A 19,413-nucleotide genomic window follows, 5' to 3' on the forward strand; every position below is an offset into this window, starting at 1 on the left:
ATCGTAAATGTGTTTGCCACAATATCCTATATGAGCCTAATTAAGAGCCCATTACCCACCCTCGCTCTGTGTAAATAGATATCTAGCAGGAAAGTGAGAGAGAGAGAGAGAGAGAGAGGTACAAACCGCAAACCTCCCCTTGGCTAAGGGTGGCACAAGGGCTGGGAACAGAGCTTTAGTTGTGGTTTTGATAGCTGAGCGGTGTAATTTGACACCATGAGCCATGCAAGCAGAGTGTGACGCCAACCTGTGCAATTAGCCTCACAAAATCAACGCCGCTGACGGCATGCAAATGAGTGAAAAATTGTACTACCAAGGCTAATTAGAGTGCAGCATCCCGCTGTTTGAGCAGCCACAAGTCAAGGCAAGACCAGAGTCTGCTGCTCGTCTAGAGCGTCTTACAAAGGCCGCAGATGTTTTAATGAGACAACGCGACCAGGTTCCTTCATTGAGCAGCTCACAATTTGCCGTTGCCAAAGGAAACCACAAAGTGTAGCTCGTTGTTGACCTGGCTAAAAGGAAAACAAAAAAAAATCGTAATAATAATGCTGAGAGGTGAAAAGATGTTAAAAGAGCAGAAAAGTTATTAGTTAACTTTTCTTCAGATTTTTTACTCATATACCCTGTTTAGAGAAAATCATTTAAAATGGGTGGATTAGAATGATGCATAATACAAATTAAGGTTGAGATGTAGATGTAATTTAGCTGTAATAAGTCTATCTAGATATCTATATAAAAAATATATGTGTATGGATCTAAGCGATGGATCTAACATTGGATAAATTGAGTATTGAAACTATAAGATCTTTAAAAAAAAAATAGGCAAGGAGCAAGACATATTTAGATATACAAACATAACAGAAAACTCCTTGAAATTGTTTTACCAGACAGAAGGAAAAGTGCGGACTTACATAATTAATATTTATCATAGAGGCAGACCAATAGTACTATATAAAAATTTGAGCTCAAATCTGAAAAGAGAATATCAGTTACTTACGAATCGTAAGTCGATTTTTCAACCAAAATGCAGGAAATATTGTTAATTTTTCAATGTGCCTTACGATATGTGTTAGTACGATAGTTATGAGGTATGTAAATAGTATATTTTAACATGTTTAAAACTGATACTTTCGTTGAAAGAGATATCCAAAAGTGGAAGCTAAAGTAAGGGTACGAGAGCTATAGGTCACATAGACTAACTTAACTATCGACATTTATATTATATCTTGCATTGTTTATAAATAAGATAAAATACTATTTCACACATATAGGATATCTGTTAGTCATCCTCTTCCTGCTAGCTCAGGTTTTCAATTTTTTCTTTCCAGGGAACGCGACCTCTTAATTTGGTTACGAGCTGACACAAAATGTTCGTAATTACATTCCTGTTCATTAGACGTCCTTGTTTTCGTGTAGCAGATAACTGCGTTTAATGAAGTTTTGGTATTTTTCCTCTTTTTTCTTTTCGGCCTGTCGAATTTAAAGCGGCTTTAAAGGACAGCGGGACTGACGCCATTTTGGAATTGCGTTGTCCACATGCGCAGGAAGCGGCATTAAAAAGATGACAGCACAAAAAGTACAACGAAATCACAAAAAATATAGAAGGAGACCCACCAAAATAATCCTTTGGCTCTTAAAATGTCTGCACAAGCCTGACGGTCAGAGTAAGGAAAATGTGAGCAACAACAAAATCGCGTTTACGGCTAGGACTGAAGCTTCTGCTTCTCCACATTCAATACTATTCTCTCCGTTCCTCTCCTCACTCCAACTCTTCTCCCCCTTCCTCTTGCCAGGCGCTCGAAACTCCAATACATTGCATTGAAATTCTTCATTTGCAATTCAATGAAATTCCGTTCATGCTGTGCGACAAATCCTTTGGCTCTTTTGTAGGGGGCGTGGTCGACGTGCTCATCGCCCAATGAGCGTTGCGGCGCAACAGATGCCCAGCGGCTGTGGCGCCCTCTGGCGTACAGAAAAAAACCAAAACGCAAATTCAAATATTCACATTGCTCTCGCAACCGGTGCATGTGGGCGTGGCAGCGCATGCGCATCTCTGCACACTTGTGGAGAGCAAGTGCGGGACGAGGTGGTTGGAAGAGTCCCGTTATGCTCTATGAGCGAATCCAATAGCAGCTTGCGAGCATTCCACAGCTGTGTGCGAGCGAGAGAGCCTCAGAGATGGGCATATTGCTGGCTGCTTGGACGAGTGGGTGGTTGGCTGAGTGGTTGGGTGGTTGGGTGGCGAGCTACTTCTGCAGCTTGTCCTGGCTTGCGTGAACTTTCATTGGCTTCGCTACGCAAACCCAATTTTCGTCGCTGGCATTGCGACAGGTGAGCCAACAAGGCACTCACATATCCTCGCAGCGCTGACGAAGCTTCAGTTGAGCTCGACGGGTGTGACGAGCAGGTTGCGTGTAACGGTAAACTTCAATCCATGTGCAGATTTTGCAAGTGCTGATTTCCATATATTATATATGCTACATATACATACATATACATATATATATTTAGTGTAGTACATAAGTGCAAACGGTCTTTCCTCGAAAGTCATTAAATGTTAATTAAAACGAATTAGCATTAAGTGTGACAAAAGAAGCTAAAATTTATACAAGCTTGTAAAGATTTCTGTCAAGTATATATATTATATTTAAAAAATAAATGTATGCCATTGAAAAGAACTCAACGCAATAAAATAAAATATTCAAATGCTTCTATTCTATTTAAAAATTTTCGAAGTGAATTCTTAGGGACAGTTTTATGAATTTGAGATTTCTAAAATGTGACGTGTGAATGCTTCAAATCATATTTTTCAAAACAATTGTGTTGGCTTTTTAATGAATGCAGGGGCTTTGAGATTCTCCGCTTATACTTGAAAAATTCTTAAACTTAGATTACATTACATTTTAAAATTATAAATTAATTTCTAAAATATCAACATTAATTTGCTATAAATAGATTCACTATACTATGCATATAACGTATAAACATTCATTTATTCTAATATGTTCTACTCCTATGTATATATACAAATACAACTTTCTTTAAAAATTTTTGCAATTTTTCGTTGTATAAAATTTAAATCAAAATGAGATATTAATAAAAATATTAATAATATTAATACATTACCAAAAAGAAGGTATAAAGTTAGAAAAATTTAGAGCTTTCAACTTTGTATAAGTAATATTTTCAGACACAAATAAAAAATTTGCAAAAAATTTCCTCAAGAAATTATTTAATTTTAGTTTCTACAGATTTAAAACCCATTTATTAAGAATCTAAAATAATTAAAAAAAAAAAAAAAAAAAAAAATATTACAGTTCAACGAAACAAATTATATCAAATTTAACAAATAATAATAATAAATTAAATATAAAATATCAATATAATAAATATCAATCTTAATAAATAATCAAAATCGAATTAATTTAATATTCAAGAATATTAAAACCAATTCAACTTAAAGTAAAGAAAAGAACGAATATCTAACACACAAAAGTTGCGCTGAGTGTGAAAACATGTTGAATATGAACCAATTGAGCCAGACGCCTCTGGTGCCACACCCCCAGGTCCATTACGCCGACTGCCGCCCATTGCCGGCAATCAACGAGACATTTGCGCAATTTAGCCAGCATGGCAGGTCGGCTATATCGCTATCGCTGCTCTCCCCATTGGATCTGTCTTTGCGCGCCGCGACGAATATGGTGCCAATTACGCCGCCATCGACGCCCTCGCCGCCTCGCAAGCGTCAAAGATTAATGTCCGAGGAGAATTTCCTGTGGCGGCCACATGCGGCGCTCGTGATGCAGCCACCAGCAGCAGCAACAGCAACAGCAACAGCAACAACAGCCACAAGCTATTTCCACCATCAGCAGCAGCAGCAGCTGCAGCATGGAGTGGGTGGCTATGGCTTTGAGGGTACGGCGTATGATAAAAGTAATTTTCACAGCAAAAGTAACTTTGCGCAAATTCCGGCAAGTCAATCGAGCGTGACTAGGACGGCAGCGAGCAGCAGCAGCAGCTGCCAGGAGGATGAGACAATTGTGTTGACCGAGGACGAGGATGAAACAGTTGTCAGTTCCCATGACTACAATGACTATGCCACGGACACGGAGGCCGATGCGGATGGCGATGGTGACGGCGATGGCGATGGCGATGGCGATGAGGAGGACTCAATACAAGTTCACGACGTCAATGAGACAGAGGAGCAACGGCAGCAGCAACAGCAGCTGGAGCCGGAGGACGATGAGGAGGTATTTGTGGACATACTGGGCAACGATGATGATGATGCTGATGATAATGTGGTGTTGGTGCCACCAGTGCAGCAACAGCAACGAAAACAGGCGCTCAAAAGGAACGAGCTGATCTATGAGGATGAAGAGCTGCACAATCAGGCCATCGACGGTCTGGACAAGCTCTTCAAGCGCGACTTTGCCCAGGCGGCCAAGGAGTGTCTCGAGCTGGAGGCAGAGGCCGCAGCAGCTGCCAGCGAAGAGCAGCCGGAAAAAGTCTACATGGACTTGAGTGAATCAACTAATCCAACGCAAAGCCAACCACAGCTACAAACACATCCACAAACACATCCACATCCACAGCTCCAGCTGCAACAACAGCCCGAGGCACATTCTTCTCTGTTGCGTAAACACAAGCCGGAACGTCGACGCACCAAATTGCGCAAACACGCCGCAAATGTCGACGAGGAGACAATCAGCCCCGTGTCCGGCACCATAATACGCAAACTGCGCGACGATGAGGAGCTGGTGGTGCGTAAAGGCGACATTGATCCCGCCTTCAATGTGGTCGAAATCACCGAGGAGGCCAAAGCCATCTTGGCCAGCATTGAGAACAAAATTGGCGACTATCTCTGCCAGCTCTGCCGCACCGTCTACGACGACGCCTTCATGCTCGCCCAGCATCGCTGTCCACGCATCGTTCACATCGAATACAAGTGCTCCGAGTGCGAAAAGGTAAAGCCTTACTGACCTCTCCTCTCTTCTCTTCTCTTTAGTCACTGGTATAAACTTGTATAACGTTAAGCTTTCGTTTGATCTTAAGTAATGTTGAAGGTTAAACAACTTTTCAGTTTTTTCTGCTATAGATATGCTATAATAACTGAAAAGTTGTTTAAACTTCAGACAAGTGCTTTCTAGCTTTAACAACTCTGAACTCTAAGAAAAGTAGACGTTTTACGTTTTTTTATCCTTTAATATAAGAAGTAAACCTAAAGAAACTGGGCAGGAGTGGGCATCAACGGAGCCTTAGGCAACTATCTATATGGGGCCCCTTTTTACTCCTGTTCCCTCCTTTTTTCGATTTTATAAGAAATTGTCATTTTGCGCGATTTGCCTACTTGCATACTGAGAATATTTTAATTTTAGGTTAGTTTTCTTAAGGTAAATAACTAACTTTTTTTCGAATTTAGAACAATTAGATCTATCTGCATTTCTCAATTAAGTCAACCTTTAAACAACAAGTTTAAGATTAAAAGACGACTACGTATAATTAAATAAGCAACAATTAAATTGCAACTCAGTGAAGTATTATTTAACATACATGTACAGTAGAATCTGGTTGTAACGACGCTCAAGGGAATGTCGTTATATCCGGGCGACGCTATAACCATATAAGTTCACTCATATAAGTTTGCTTAGGAATCAAAATTTTTATCGCAATAGCCTCATGAACCAGATTCTGCTGTATATTATTAACTTAATAATGTCTTTGAATATCTACACCCTAGGTTGACATTCGTAGGAAGTCAGAATGATAAGCGACCTAAAGAGTTAACCCAGATTTAATTTGTACTAAAGTGAAAAATCATGTTTTATTGTGATAAATCTTAAAAGAGTGTCAGGTTAATCAGTTTTGAACTCTCACTCATATTCATTCTGCTAAGCCAGAAGTTTTCTACAGTTCTTCGAAATAATAAAAGGCAATTATGATTGATTATTAAGCTGTTTTTTTGCCCTATGTACATAGATCCAACTTTTACAACCTTGTTAATATTCTATTCTATTTAGCTACTTATTCATTTCATATATGCTTAACTTGCAGCTGTTGTCAATGGCAACTTGCGGACATTCAGTTGTTAGCTCATGGAAATTTGTGCATTTTCAGGTTTTCAATTGTCCAGCGAACTTGGCTTCGCATCGCCGCTGGCACAAGCCCAAGTCGGAGATGCAGTCCGGCAAGAAGCGAGCAGCGAGTGGTGGCAGCGACGCCCCCAATAGCAGCAGCAGCGGCGCCACAGAGGCTGGCCACAAGGCTGGAGCTGCAGCGGGAACTGGAACAGGAGGCGGATGTGATGCGGATGTTGGCGATGGCATCTATCCGTGTCCGCAATGCGGCAAAACATTTCGCCGGTAAGCAGGTAACTCACACTGATGCAATTCTCTATTAAAGCCACGCCCCCTTGCAGCTATGCCTATCTGAAGAAGCATCAGGCCTCGCATCAGATGCTGGATAATCTGAAGAGCATGGAATTCTTTCAGCAGCAACACCAACACCACCAACATCAACAGGACCAACACCAACATCAGCAGCAGCAGCAACAACAACAGCAACAACAGCAGCAGCAACAGTTGCCGTCGCAGAGCTATGTGCTGCCACGCCCACCGCCCCATTGCAGCACACTGTATCCCACTGTCACGGCCACGCCCAAGAGCTATGGCAACCCGGCTCCACGCTTCAACGGCTTTCCCTTTCAGCCACGGTTCTACTCGCTGGGCGAGCTCTATCTCAGCCAGCAGCTGGAGCGCTCCTCGGCCTTCCAGTACGTCCATGCGAATCACTTGCGGCAGCTCTCGAATGTGGCACACACGATGCTGCCGCCGCTGCCGGTAAAATGACCCAGCTCGCATGTGCTGCGGCCGGTGCCACGGATTGCTGCCACATCGACAACAACATCGACGGCAACGGCAGCAGCAACTGCGCATCGGCAACTGGAGCTGCCAGCAACAGTTGCCAGTGCTGCCACGCCCCCATTCAATTGGATGCTGCCAACGGAATCAACTGGCAATGTTGTTGTTTAATTTCAAATTGAATTCTATACATCAAGCGTTTACTAGTTCAAGTTTCAATAATCCAGTAAATATTATCGGAAAACCATAAACGAAAATTTTGACTTTTATTTAACGGGGGTTTGTGGGAGAAGGGTGAGAAGGAGAATGAATAATATAAATATATAATTATTATTTCTCTTTTTATTCTTTTTAAAATAAAAGTGTTTTTTAAGGAGTCAGAAGTACATTTGGAATGGGTAACGACTGCGCAATGCTCGCTCACCACGAAAAGAAACTCATTTTGAGTATTATTGAGTATGGAGTATGAAAAATTAGAAAAATTAATAAATATGGTGAAAATAGTGAACAAAATAAAAATAGAAATATTGAGAAAACTAACAAATACAAAATAATAAATAAATAAAATGTTGAAAATACAAAATAATAAATAAATAAAATGTTAAAAATAGCAGAATATTAAATAAATAAAGCAAATACAAAAAATAAAATAAATAAATAATAATATACTTAATTTAAAAAATCCTTGTTTTATCTTTCACAGTTTTTTATATTTAAAAAAAAAAAAGTAAAAAAATGAAAAAAAAAATGAACAATTGAAAGCCCCATTTTCAATGGGTTGAGGGTAAAATAAAATATTAAATTAAAAATATTCGTTGATTAATTTTTAAATAAGTTTTATTATTTAAAAAAAAAAAAATAATAATAATATTAAATAAATGAAATAAATGAAATAATGAACATTTTAATAAAATATTTTTCATAGAATTTTATAAATAGTTTTAAATTCTTAATAACACATAAACACTAGTGCGGCAAATATATTTTAATTTAATACATTTTAATTGCTTTTGGAACATGAACGAGTATGCAGCAGTTAGAGCAACTCGATTGCACTTATGTTACTATATAACGACTATATAAAATTTCCTTTATCTTCCTTTTCTGCCATAAGGAAAATTAGAGCTGCCTACCGAACACGTCGATGCCCAGAGCGTGGGACAAAGTCTGTGCCAGATAGGTTTCATCATGCACGCCATAGAAGAGCACAGACTTGGGACCTGTAAGGAGTGTAGCATATTCAGGTAAATATATCTACATACACCCTGTCTGGACACGACTCACCCTGTGCAAAGAGCAAACTCTCCGATGGCATCTGCTGCAGTCGACGCTGCAGCTCAAGCTCTGGCCCTTGGAACGCCTTCTCCAGCGTGCTCACCAGCTGCGTCTCCTCGCTCATATCGCGACTGGCGCTGAGGTAGTTGCCATTGGTCAGCACCACCAGCGTGAGCTGATCCTTGTGGCCCAGCAGCTGCGAGAGTGTTGCATTGAGCAGCTGCAGCTGCTGGCTGACCGCCAGCTGCGGCTGGACATAGTGCTCGACGAGCAGCAGATGACCCACACCTGGTCGCTGGAGCACCTGCATCGCTTTGTGCAGCATCAGCTGTAGCGTGGGCGCCCGGGCGTTGCCACTCAGATCTCCATTGGCCAGGACGCCCAGCAGATATTCCAAGCTGCTGCCATTGATGGAGCTCAGCTCCTGTGCCTGCTGCACCAGCTCGAAGCGTCTGCTGGGCCTGAGCTTCAGCTTCTGATTCCTCCAGTCGCGCAACAGATTGCGTCCGGCTCTGGCGCGGCACAGCAGCTCATCCACTGGATCCCACTCGTAGCTGGGCACCTTGGCATTGAAAAGCTGCCGTCCACCGCCCAGCAGTACGTTGAAAGACTGCCCCGCTGCGCTTGAGATGAGCTGCTGGGCCACATCCTGGCAGCCAGCCTCGATGGCACCCACTGGCATCAGGCCATCGCACTCCCAGCTGCTCGGCGTCACCTGCGCATAGAGCGCAGAGCCCAGGGCGCCCGTCAAGCGTTGATTGGTTACCAAACCTGTGCGAAAACCCGCCAGCTGCGCCTGCCGCAGCACGCTCAGCAGCTCCGACTCCCTGCTGCTGCAGTTGTTCCGCAGTCGCTGCACCGCTGCCAGAGGCACGCCCGACCATAGTGAACGAAAGGCAGCCGCTGCATCACAGGGCGAGCTGTAGCTGCAGCTGTTCTTCAGCCGGGCCGCATGCGAAAATCGATCCCAGATGAAGTCGGAGTTGGAGCTGGAGTTGCCATCGGCGCTGGCAAAGCGCGCTGCGGCCAGAGCAGGTGCATCGATGCCGTGCACCATGAGCATGAGCAGCTGGCGCGGCTGGCGCTGCCTGGAGTGCACGCGCATGGCGCGCTTCAGCTCCTCGATGCCCCTGTCGTACCAGAGCTTCTGCTCGATGGCCACCCAGTCCTTCCAGTAGTCCACGTCGGCCACATTGGCCACCTCGTGCTGCACCTCGAAGCGAATGGTGAACCCAATGCAGAGCACCGACACCAGCAGTGCCAGCAGCACTGCTCCGCCCAAAATGAACAGCTGCGTCGACTTGAAGCGCAGCTGGAAGCAGAAACTCTTGAGACGCTGCGTCTTGGCCATATTGTGAGCTGTGACTGACTGCGGCGAGGCGCTCCATCGTGCTTTATCTCTCCGGCTATCTTAGGGCTGCAGATAACATTCGTTTAGTCTATTTGAAATTTTTATGTCCCGCTATCTGCATTTACGCCTGTAATTAGATGGAAGAGTAATGAATAATTCACATATTAATCGACACACAAACAACAATACAGAGTACACTGAGAGAAAATGCAAACGAATTTTCATATACTTCATACATAACTAAGTACAATAAATATTTACGAAGAAAGAACATCTTTTGTTTCTTATATTTATAGAGAATTATCAGGCCAACTATACAATGATATTGCTTTATCTCTTCTATTATGCATATTCTTCTTGAAGTCAATCAATCAGTCAGTGCAGATATATTTATTGACGTTAAGCCAATCATTTACTCACACAGTCAACCAGCCACTTCGACCGTCAAGGCAGTCAATTACTGAGTCAATCAGTATGCCAATCGGTCTATAAATCAGTATGTCAATCAGTCTATCAATGAGTCTCAATCAGACAGCCAAGAGAGTAGTAGTTTAATCATATACCTGCATATCAGAGGATGACTCACATAATCAGTCAATCTACCAATCAATCTAGTTTAATCAAAATCGCTCAATCAGTATAGTATTCCGTCAATAGGTAGTCAGTTAGTCAATCAATTAATTAGTACACAAAGACAGTTAGGTATACAAACCAGTTAGTCCATTGATCAGTCAGTCAGCTATTCTATCAAACAATCAATGTGGCAATTACTCAGTCAGCAAGTCAGATAATTACTTTGAATGACTGATTGATTCAATCAGTTTGACAATCCGCATATTAGACGTCATATTAATCAATCAATATGTATTAAACAATCAGTCGTTCAATCAATCAGTATTTCTGTCATGACTGTCAGTCAATCAAGTATCAGTCTATAAATCAGTGTTTATCAGTATATCATGCCATCAATAAGTAAGGTACTACCAAACATTCACTGAATCCGTCCGGCAATCAACCAGTTAGTCAATCTCTTAGTCTATCAGTAAATCAATATCTGCCAACCAAGCAGTTATTTAATCAACCCAATTTTTTACTCTTTCAAGTCGCTCATTCAGCAACCTGCAACATTCATTTTTACACATTTTATAATGGTTGCTAGCAATTTCGCTCAGTGTATTTGTCAGCATATTGAAACTCCAATTGGAGTTTTGGGTAAACCCTTTGCATGGCTCAACAACGCGACGTCTCTGTTTCGGTAATTAAATGTTGCGCACATTGTTTGTGGGACACCGCAACTGTTTTATTGCATGGGCGTGGCACCCACACACACACACACACACACAAACATATGCACATCTAATTGTCATTTGAATATGGCAAAACCTTTGACCAACTATTCGCTTATGAATTTTCAATTAAACGCATCGAACGCCGTTTGGCATTCGCCACATTTGTCGTTATGCGAACTGCGAACTGCGAATTGCGAATTGCGAATGCAAATGCAAAATTATTGTCGCAATTACAAGTTGTTAACCTGCTGTCACGCCCCATTGACCCTAGCCGGCTAACCCTAGTTACCCCAGCTACACTTAGCGAAAGCCACACAAAATTAAATGTTGAAAAAACATGTTTGATTTGGGGTTTTAAGCTGAGACAAAAATTTCGCTTAAGAACAACTTTTAAAGAATAAAAACGAAAGAAATCTACAATAGGTACAAAAATGTTTTTACTTTGAACATTTTATACAAAATGATTTTCATAAACAAAAATTAAATAAATAAATATATTATACTGTATTTAAGAAATTCAATAAAAATAAATGTAAATAAAAAGAAAAAAAAAAAACAAATCATTATTCGAATTATATTATATTTATTTAATTAAAAGTATTTCATTTTCTTATTTAGCTTTTTTTTTAAATCTATAAATCTATTTTCAAGTTCAACAGCCAATTTTCGCCAAGTGTAGTTGGGCAGCCGTCATTTTGACGCTTTGAAGTTGCTTTGCATTGACATGTGGTCAGTTTTCCCTGTCACAAATGCAACAGCAACTGCCCCTTGCCACTCGCCACTTGCCCCTTGATACTTGCTACCTGCTACTACGCTTTATCAATTTGTCATTTTATCTGTTTGTCTGTTGGCTTTGACAGTTGGGCTCTAAACATCAAATGCGCCCCACGGCATTCACAGACTTTTCTGTCTAAATTATATCCGATGGCTATTTTCCAATCATGCTGTGAATGGTGTCTTACGCATTGCGTGCGGCCCACATCTAGTTGCTATACCCATTATGCCCGCCCTAGCCACATAATCGTAAGATTTACCTGTATGTAGTTTAGCTCTGTTACTTAACATTTACGTTGGTCGTACGCACTGTAAAAGCTTTAGACAGGCTGCCCGGTTTGTGTATTAGCTAAAGTTTTAACTGGCGCCACCTGTCGACAGTTTAGTGCAAACGCATGGCTTACATGGCCGACATGAGTCTAAATTTGTATACACATACACACACAAAGCGTGCTTGCATTTACATACACACATATGTACGTACATACAGTATGCATGTGCATGCTTAGACTACTGTGTGTGTGTATACTTATTTATATAACTGCTGTGACGGCCGACTTCCTGCCAATTGGAACCTGGAGCATGGAAAGAGATAGAGAAAAACCGCCTGGAAGGACAATGGCTCAACGAATACTAAATCCTAATACTGCCTATAAAGTGGAACAGATATTTATTGTAATTTTTACATTTAAGCAATTTAAATGTACAAGTTTCTATGGAAAGCCGAAGATGGATTATCTTCAGTAAATTGATAAATAAATATATATAGATATTGATATATAAATAAATATAAATATAACAATATAAAAGAAGACAAATGTATCTACAGATAATTATATGTATATAAACCTAGGTATATATATTTGTATATAGACCATGATAAAAATTAAGAATCTGTTGACAGATATTGATACATTTTTATCTACAATCAAACATGTATATCTGTGGATAGAGTATACTAAACAAAGAAATGTATCTGTTAGCAGACTTGATAAATAGATAAAGATACATATGCATGCATGACAGACATAGATGAAGATACATATGCATGCATGATAGACATTAATGAATATATATACATATATCTCTAGACAGACATAGATAAAGATATAAGTGTACCTATACAATTAGCAAAGGATACAAATGGTTCTGTAGACATAGATAGATCAAGATACACTTGTATCCATGGACAGATGTAAATAAAGATCCTAATGTATCTACATAGATGTATAATGTAAATTGAAAGATAGATAAGGAAACATGCATATATGCATATCTGTACACGCTAAATATAGCCGAATCATAGAATCATATAGACATACATACATTCGCATCCATACATTGATAAAGATACATATGTGTGTATCTGTAGCTCGTTATAAACATAGATAAATATGTATCTATTCCAAGTTGCAATTAGTGTCGAGTGCTTATCAAATTGCAGTCAACAAGGAATTGGGCCGAGCTTATTGACCATACCGGGGATGGGCGGTGGGCCATGTGGTATATGGGGTATATGGCATGTGGCATGAGGCAACGCAGCTAGTGCCGTCAACTAATTGAAGGACATGGCAGCAACGGCAGGAGCTGGAGGGACAGCCGCAGGAGCAGCAAAAGCAGTTAATGCAGTTCAACAGCTGCTGACGCCCACGCAGCCCAAGTAACTGAAATGCCAAGGCGTTGGCGAGCCCAAAGCAAAGTGAGAGAGAGAGAGAGATGTAGAGAGTGAGAGAAGGAGACACTGACTGAGAGTAGGAGAAGTTCCGAGCTATGTGCAATTGGGCTCTGCTCTGCTCTGCTCCACTCAGCTCTGCTCTTGGCAAATGGCTGACCTTGTCCTCTCCAACAGCGAACATCCAAGAGACTTTTCCATTTTCCATTGCATTTCCATTTTTCACATTTCCATATGGATGGTCAGTGTTGGAAAATGTTGAGTATGCACTCACGTTGACGTCAATCAATCAAGCATTCAATCAGGCATACTAACAATCTATTCGAAGTGGAAAAACGTTTCCCCATAAATAAAACGTGATTTGGTTTTGCTAATATTTTGTTTAATGCTTTAGTAATGATTTATTGAAACTCTTGTTTTTATTAGATCATTAGCAACAGTAAATCAATATTGGAACTAGTTCATTTCGCAAAAATGTCATATCATATGACTAAAATGAACAACTTATGAGAACATCTTAAGATTTTAACGATGACTTGTTCATTTATCGCTGCTTAATAGTTCATATGAATTTGATATTATTTGGTGGTTTGTTTAAATTGCATTGTCTGTACCTCAAGCTATATCTTTATAATTTGCTGTCTGTGATTAAATTATTTTTGTCGCATTTCCCTTTCTTGGCGTTTACCACACCAATATTTACATATAAATTATACATATGTATGTATGTATATAATATATATCAATATTTTTCTAACAACGATAATGATAATTTTCGATTATAAAAAAGTTAATTTCCATATTAAGCACACGCACAAACCCACACATATATAAATATAGTATGTAAATGTATATTTGACAAGCACTGTAATTTTCATGGCTGATTGCATTTCAATCTCACTCGACAGTTTGAAAGTAATTGCATATACAGACATGTATGTATGGAAAATTAATAAGATGAAATTTACATACGCACATACATTTATATATACATATATTCACATAAATGTATATATACCGTTATATATTGCATGTAATTCCGTGTAATTCAATTGAACCTAATCGTAATTCTATGCAATCTCGTTTCTATCGAATTAATGCAAAGCAATTAGATTAGATAACAATTTAAAATGATTAGATATGCCTGCAATTGAGTGGAATACTAAGAGCTGAACTAAATTTAATCACACATAATGTACATACTCAGAAATAAAAAATAATAATAAAACAAAAAATAAATTAAATGAATAAATATTTTATTTTAAGGTTGCGATAAAAATTGTTATTTAAATTTATAAAAATTTTAAATTTCAATTTCAAGCTTTCGCATATTAGAAAATGCTCACTGTGCTTCGCCCTATTGCCAACTATCTTTGATTTGGCAAACACGAAACAAGATCATAAAAGAAAATAGAAAATTTGTTGTCCATCACTGGCATAAGTGTCGAGCTATTGATTATAAGTGCAGCTATAAGCACACATAAATATATATAATGTATATAATGTAGTTTTCTCATCTGTTTGCATCTGAGCGCTTTATAACCAAAGCAAATACAGTTGACAACTGACGACAACAGCAGCGAAACCAATACACACCCTCTCTCACCTCACTCACACTCACACACACACAGTCATCGTGTGAGTGCGCTCTCTTATACTAATGCATTTTGATACTGGCCTTGAACGTGAGTTGCATTTCGTCGCAAGCAAAAACAACAAAAAAAGCTCTAAATCTGATAGAGCGGGGCAGCGTGCCTATGGCGAAGAAGATAGAGTGTGACAGCAAGGCAGCGCAAGAAATGTGTACCAAAGCAAAAAGCTGTAAGTATATACAATCACACACACACACATACGCGCGCAAACAAACAAACAGACCAAAAGCAAAAGCAGAAAACGAAATGCAAGCCGTCCGCCTGCATTTCCCGCTCTGTCATATTAGGGCTCTCTTTCTTTCTCTCTCTCTCTCTCTCTCTCTCTCTCTCTCTCTCTCTCTCTCTCTCTCTCTCGTGCTGTAGTACCAACTAAAATTCAAAGCAGTCTCAAGGTTATCGCACACTCTCACACACACATGTACATATGTAGTATGTATATGGGTACTTGCATATGTATGTACATATGCATATACATAAGCACACTCTCTCTCTTGCACTCAGCTGCGCAATGTCTAGCTGTGCGCTAGGCAGTTATTGAGGTTTTTCCCTTCTTTTTTTTGGAAATTTTATAAGCTCAAAAACTTTCCAATTGCATTGCCCAGTGATCCAAGTCGCTAAATTAAAAAGCATAAATTCTTAGATAAATTTACTTTTCGCCTCATGCCATAATTCGTTTTGCTTTTTCGCCGCATGCATTCACATGCATCTTTATAACAGTTTCCTTATAACAGCTGTTGTGGATGTGAAGTACTCTGACGAACTACATACATAATTCAAATCTAGAACAGTTGTTATATGTTTTATCTCTTACTAATTTTTCACATTTACCTTTGATTTTCTATAAATAGCCATTAGCTACTTCGTAAGCGTCCCGGTTCTTTTCAATTTGCAACCTGACTAATTTACAGCTGATTTCATTTTTGTGACAACGACGGTAATTAAAGCTACATTTCATTAATATACTCTTACGTCTAATGAAATTGTAACAGTTTTTCTGACTTTAAGCCATGTTACTGAACTTGCAACGTTGCTGACGTTGTCAATTGACGTACATACATAAGTGACGAGGGACTGCAGTCGTTAGCAATGGATGGGGTGTGTACATATGTATGTGTATATGTACATACATACATATGTGCATGCATAGATACGTATTTATGTACATACGCCCACACACTCACACACACACAGCCAAAACGCACACAGTGGCATATAAAATGGTAAAGTTGAGAGTGTACGAAACTCGATAAATTCTATTTGTCAAGTGCGGCAAGGGTCGAATGAAATCGAAATTACTTTTATTCCAATATCCAGAGCTTCACACACACTCATGCATAGGCGTGTAAATGCAATACAAAAACATACAATATGTTTGCCGTTAGCTTTGGCAGCATTGCATAAAAAGCGCCCTACCGTTTGCCATATGCGAAAGTGAGAAACATGAAAGCGAAATTTCTGGCACGAATTCCAATTGTCGACTGTAGACAATAGGTCTCACTCGTTGCAATAGCGATGATTCATCGTGAGAGAGCAAAGTTTTCGTTGAGAGACGTAGCGATAGAGAGAGTCCGTGTATCATTTTATAGCTATTTAAAGCACAAATACAAGCGCATGGAGGTGGCCCGCCCCCATGCTTCTCAGCTGCATCTGCAGCGTAAGAGCTTTTTTTCAAATTCAGGTTGTTGTTGCCTGTGTTTGCTATTTCGTTCGCTCGCCTGCTCACTCGCTCATTCGCTGTTCGCCACTTTTCGCTGCGTTTCATTCCCATCGTTGCGAACAATATACTTACATAGGTTCGCATGCATGTACATACATACATATATACAAACAGCACAGCACAATCCTTGTAGCATTTGTTTCAAGTTCACTGTCAAGGTCACCTACTCTTGACATGCGCTGCGACGGCAAAGGGCGAATTTGCAGCAGCAGCAACAGCAGCTTACACTGCTTGCGAAATGTATGCAGCTAGCGGCCCCTCTCTTCTTTGCCCTCTTCGCGTTCACTGCACAACGAATGCTCCTGCGCTGGCCGAGTTACTATTTCATCACGTTCGCAATTGCGCTTTTTTTATTTCACTTCAATTTCAACGTATACACAATTTATAATAGATATGAAAATAGTCAATATGGACGTTCTGTATATAGATGTGGTTATGTATGTATGTATTTATCTACATATGTACATATATTCGATCTTATTTATATATGTACATATGTATGCATGTGCATATGTATATTTCATAGGGCTGAGCCAAGTTTACCGCTTTTAGCACTTTGTATACAAAATTAAAATCGTTTTAATGCCAATTCTTTAATAGTAAACAAAATATTTTCGCATAAACTCTGAGCAGGAAAGTTCACATCTTGCCCGATGTGCCGTAAAATTAAGTTTTTATCATAATAATCGAAACCGCCGTTTGAAAATGGGAAATATCCCAATTATTACATGATCACAGTGGATCTAAGCAAGCAATGCACACCTGGTCACAAAAATAAAAACAACAACATATACAAGTAATCCCATTTAATTATATTTAAAGATCTTTAGATAGATTGAAGTAAAAAATGATTCAGTGCCTTTAATGAAATCGGGGCTCGATATATCAAATAATGATTGACTGACTGCTCGAGCAATACCACTCAACGCATACCAAAACTTTTGCACTTCACTATACAATTGCGGATGAGTTTGTTTATCCCAAACAGAGAAGTGCAGCTGGCCTATTCAAGCGTACATCTGCGGCTGTAGTTTTAGCAGTAGCTATAAATGGACATATATGAGATTATATAAATGCATGTTTGAGTGTGAGTGTGCGTGTGTGTATCTGGGTACCCTTAATAAGACTGCGCTGAGCATGACATAAGAAAGCAGCGCAGCAGCAGTGACAGATGAGGAAATTTATAAAACGAAAGGCTTGCAAATATCATCTGTTGCACAAACACAAACAGGTGCACATTCACATTCAGATACACAGATACAGGTAAACATGTGTACGTAGGTACAAAGATACAAACTGAGATACATACATAGATAGATACAGATAAAACTATACAAGTATTTAACTATACAAATGCATATGCATATGTATCTCTATACATAGTTCAATTCAGATACAGATATAGTCACAGGTTTAGAGACAAATACTTATAAATGTGTATATAGACATATAGATACAGATACAGATACAGATACAGATACAGATACAAATGAGTATATATTGATACACATACAGATCCAGATGAAGATACAGATATAGCCACAGGTATTCATACAGATACAAACACAGACACAGTTATGAAAACATATAAAGACCTAGATACAGTATATATGTATATGAAGACCCACATTCAGGTTGATATACTTTGCTTTCCGATACAAACAGTGCAGTTGAAGCATTTAATTAAATTAAACAATTAAACAAACAAGTCAAAGAGCGTGGCGCACTTAAATACATGCATACACCTACATACGTGCAAATACATACTTTTATATATATAAGTGCATACATACGTGCCTAACTGTATTCACTCATACAGCAACAAGCCCAAACCAATTCAATTAAGCAATTCAAAGGGGATGTAGGTGGTGGGGGTCAAAGAGTAAAGACGCTCGCAAATTGCAACACACGCACATTTATCTGTAGGATAAATATACATACATAAATATGTGTGTCTCTGCTAATTGTTGTTGCTGTTGCAGTTAGTCAGTAAATGCGCTAATTATATACTAGTTGCAACCCGGTTAGCCCAGGCCTGGGCGCGCACTGTGCGCACATTTTACTTACATACATATGTATGTATATACAATACCTAGTACATGTGCATTCACACACGTATGTATAAATACATACATTTGTGTATAACAGTAACTAAGGCGCGGTCAGGGTAGACTGCACAAGCTAACAGCAGCAGCAGCAGCAACAGCAACAACGACGCTGTGTGTGAGATCAGCGGCGAATTGAAAGCGTTGGAGCAGCCGCAGAGGCAACAGCTTCCTCTTTATATGCACCCGTCTCCATATATGTACGTAGATATATATGCGATTGTGTATGTGAATATTTTTATATGTATGGATGCCTCATGCTCTTCAGCTTCTACGCTCTTGCATGTGGTTTATTGCATAACATCCTTGAACTTGAACCGAGCTTTGGGTCGCTTTTCGCACTGGCTGCGCTCTAACTGACTCAGCGAGGCATACACACGCACACAAATGCACATTCAATTTCGCCGTAGCTGAAATTTTTTAAGAATCGCCGCAAAAGCATTCGGCTACACGAAGCTTAACGAGCCGACAGTAGCCAGCAGCGAATGACGGCGACGTCGCGTCGTCGAAGGCTTGTTTAGCGGGCCATTTTTGCTGCGCTTGGCATTGAAAGCGCGACAGGCGAGCAGCGAACAACGTACCATTCCCAAACAGTCTCACACAATAATCGCTGCACACTGGCAACAGGAGTCAAATACTATATAAAAAATAATATATAAAAGAAATTGGTTTCGATTTTTAATAAATATTTATAATTATATCTAATTATATTAATTATGCA

The 19,413-nt window shown here is 39.7% G+C and overlaps 2 protein-coding genes and 1 long non-coding RNA gene across 3 annotated transcripts; 2 read left to right on the top strand and 1 right to left on the bottom strand.

The window, feature by feature from the left end:
- The first annotated feature begins 2,388 nt into the window (after window positions 1–2,388).
- LOC6573226 (zinc finger and BTB domain-containing protein 11) lies at window positions 2,389–7,127 on the top strand. Its single transcript, XM_001999277.4, has 4 exons — window positions 2,389–2,420; window positions 3,438–4,964; window positions 6,115–6,359; window positions 6,416–7,127. The coding sequence occupies exons 2-4, from the start codon at window positions 3,516–3,518 to the stop codon at window positions 6,843–6,845; spliced, it is 2,124 nt and encodes a 707-aa protein (XP_001999313.1). The 5' UTR covers window positions 2,389–2,420; window positions 3,438–3,515; the 3' UTR covers window positions 6,846–7,127.
- A 614-nt stretch (window positions 7,128–7,741) lies between these two features.
- On the bottom strand, window positions 7,742–9,682 carry LOC6573225 (alkaline phosphatase). The gene is made up of 2 exons (XM_001999276.4): window positions 8,142–9,682; window positions 7,742–8,077 (listed from the first exon to the last, which is right to left on the bottom strand). Exons 1-2 carry the CDS (start codon window positions 9,481–9,483, stop codon window positions 7,977–7,979), a joined length of 1,443 nt encoding a protein of 480 aa, XP_001999312.1. The 5' UTR covers window positions 9,484–9,682; the 3' UTR covers window positions 7,742–7,976.
- A 9,057-nt stretch (window positions 9,683–18,739) lies between these two features.
- On the top strand, window positions 18,740–19,344 carry LOC122756814. Its single transcript, XR_006356658.1, has 2 exons — window positions 18,740–18,892; window positions 18,961–19,344. It is a non-coding gene; the product is annotated as an uncharacterized LOC122756814 (long non-coding RNA).
- Window positions 19,345–19,413: the final 69 nt, after the last annotated feature.

Source organism: Drosophila mojavensis, unplaced genomic scaffold (genome assembly GCF_018153725.1).
Source record: "Drosophila mojavensis isolate 15081-1352.22 unplaced genomic scaffold, ASM1815372v1 contig_16, whole genome shotgun sequence".
Lineage (NCBI taxonomy): Eukaryota > Metazoa > Arthropoda > Insecta > Diptera > Drosophilidae > Drosophila > Drosophila mojavensis.

Excerpts from the sequence above, each read along its gene's own strand:
- LOC6573225 (XM_001999276.4), bottom strand. The coding sequence starts at position 9,483 with ATGGCCAAGACGCAGCGTCTCAAGAGTTTCTGCTTCCAGCTGCGCTTC. Across the intron at positions 8,078-8,141 it reads GAGTTTGCTCTTTGCACAGG|GTCCCAAGTCTGTGCTCTTC; the intron begins GTGAGTCGTGTC and ends CACTCCTTACAG.
- LOC6573226 (XM_001999277.4), top strand. The coding sequence starts at position 3,516 with ATGTTGAATATGAACCAATTGAGCCAGACGCCTCTGGTGCCACACCCC. Across the intron at positions 4,965-6,114 it reads AGTGCTCCGAGTGCGAAAAG|GTTTTCAATTGTCCAGCGAA; the intron begins GTAAAGCCTTAC and ends GTGCATTTTCAG. Across the intron at positions 6,360-6,415 it reads TGCGGCAAAACATTTCGCCG|CTATGCCTATCTGAAGAAGC; the intron begins GTAAGCAGGTAA and ends GCCCCCTTGCAG.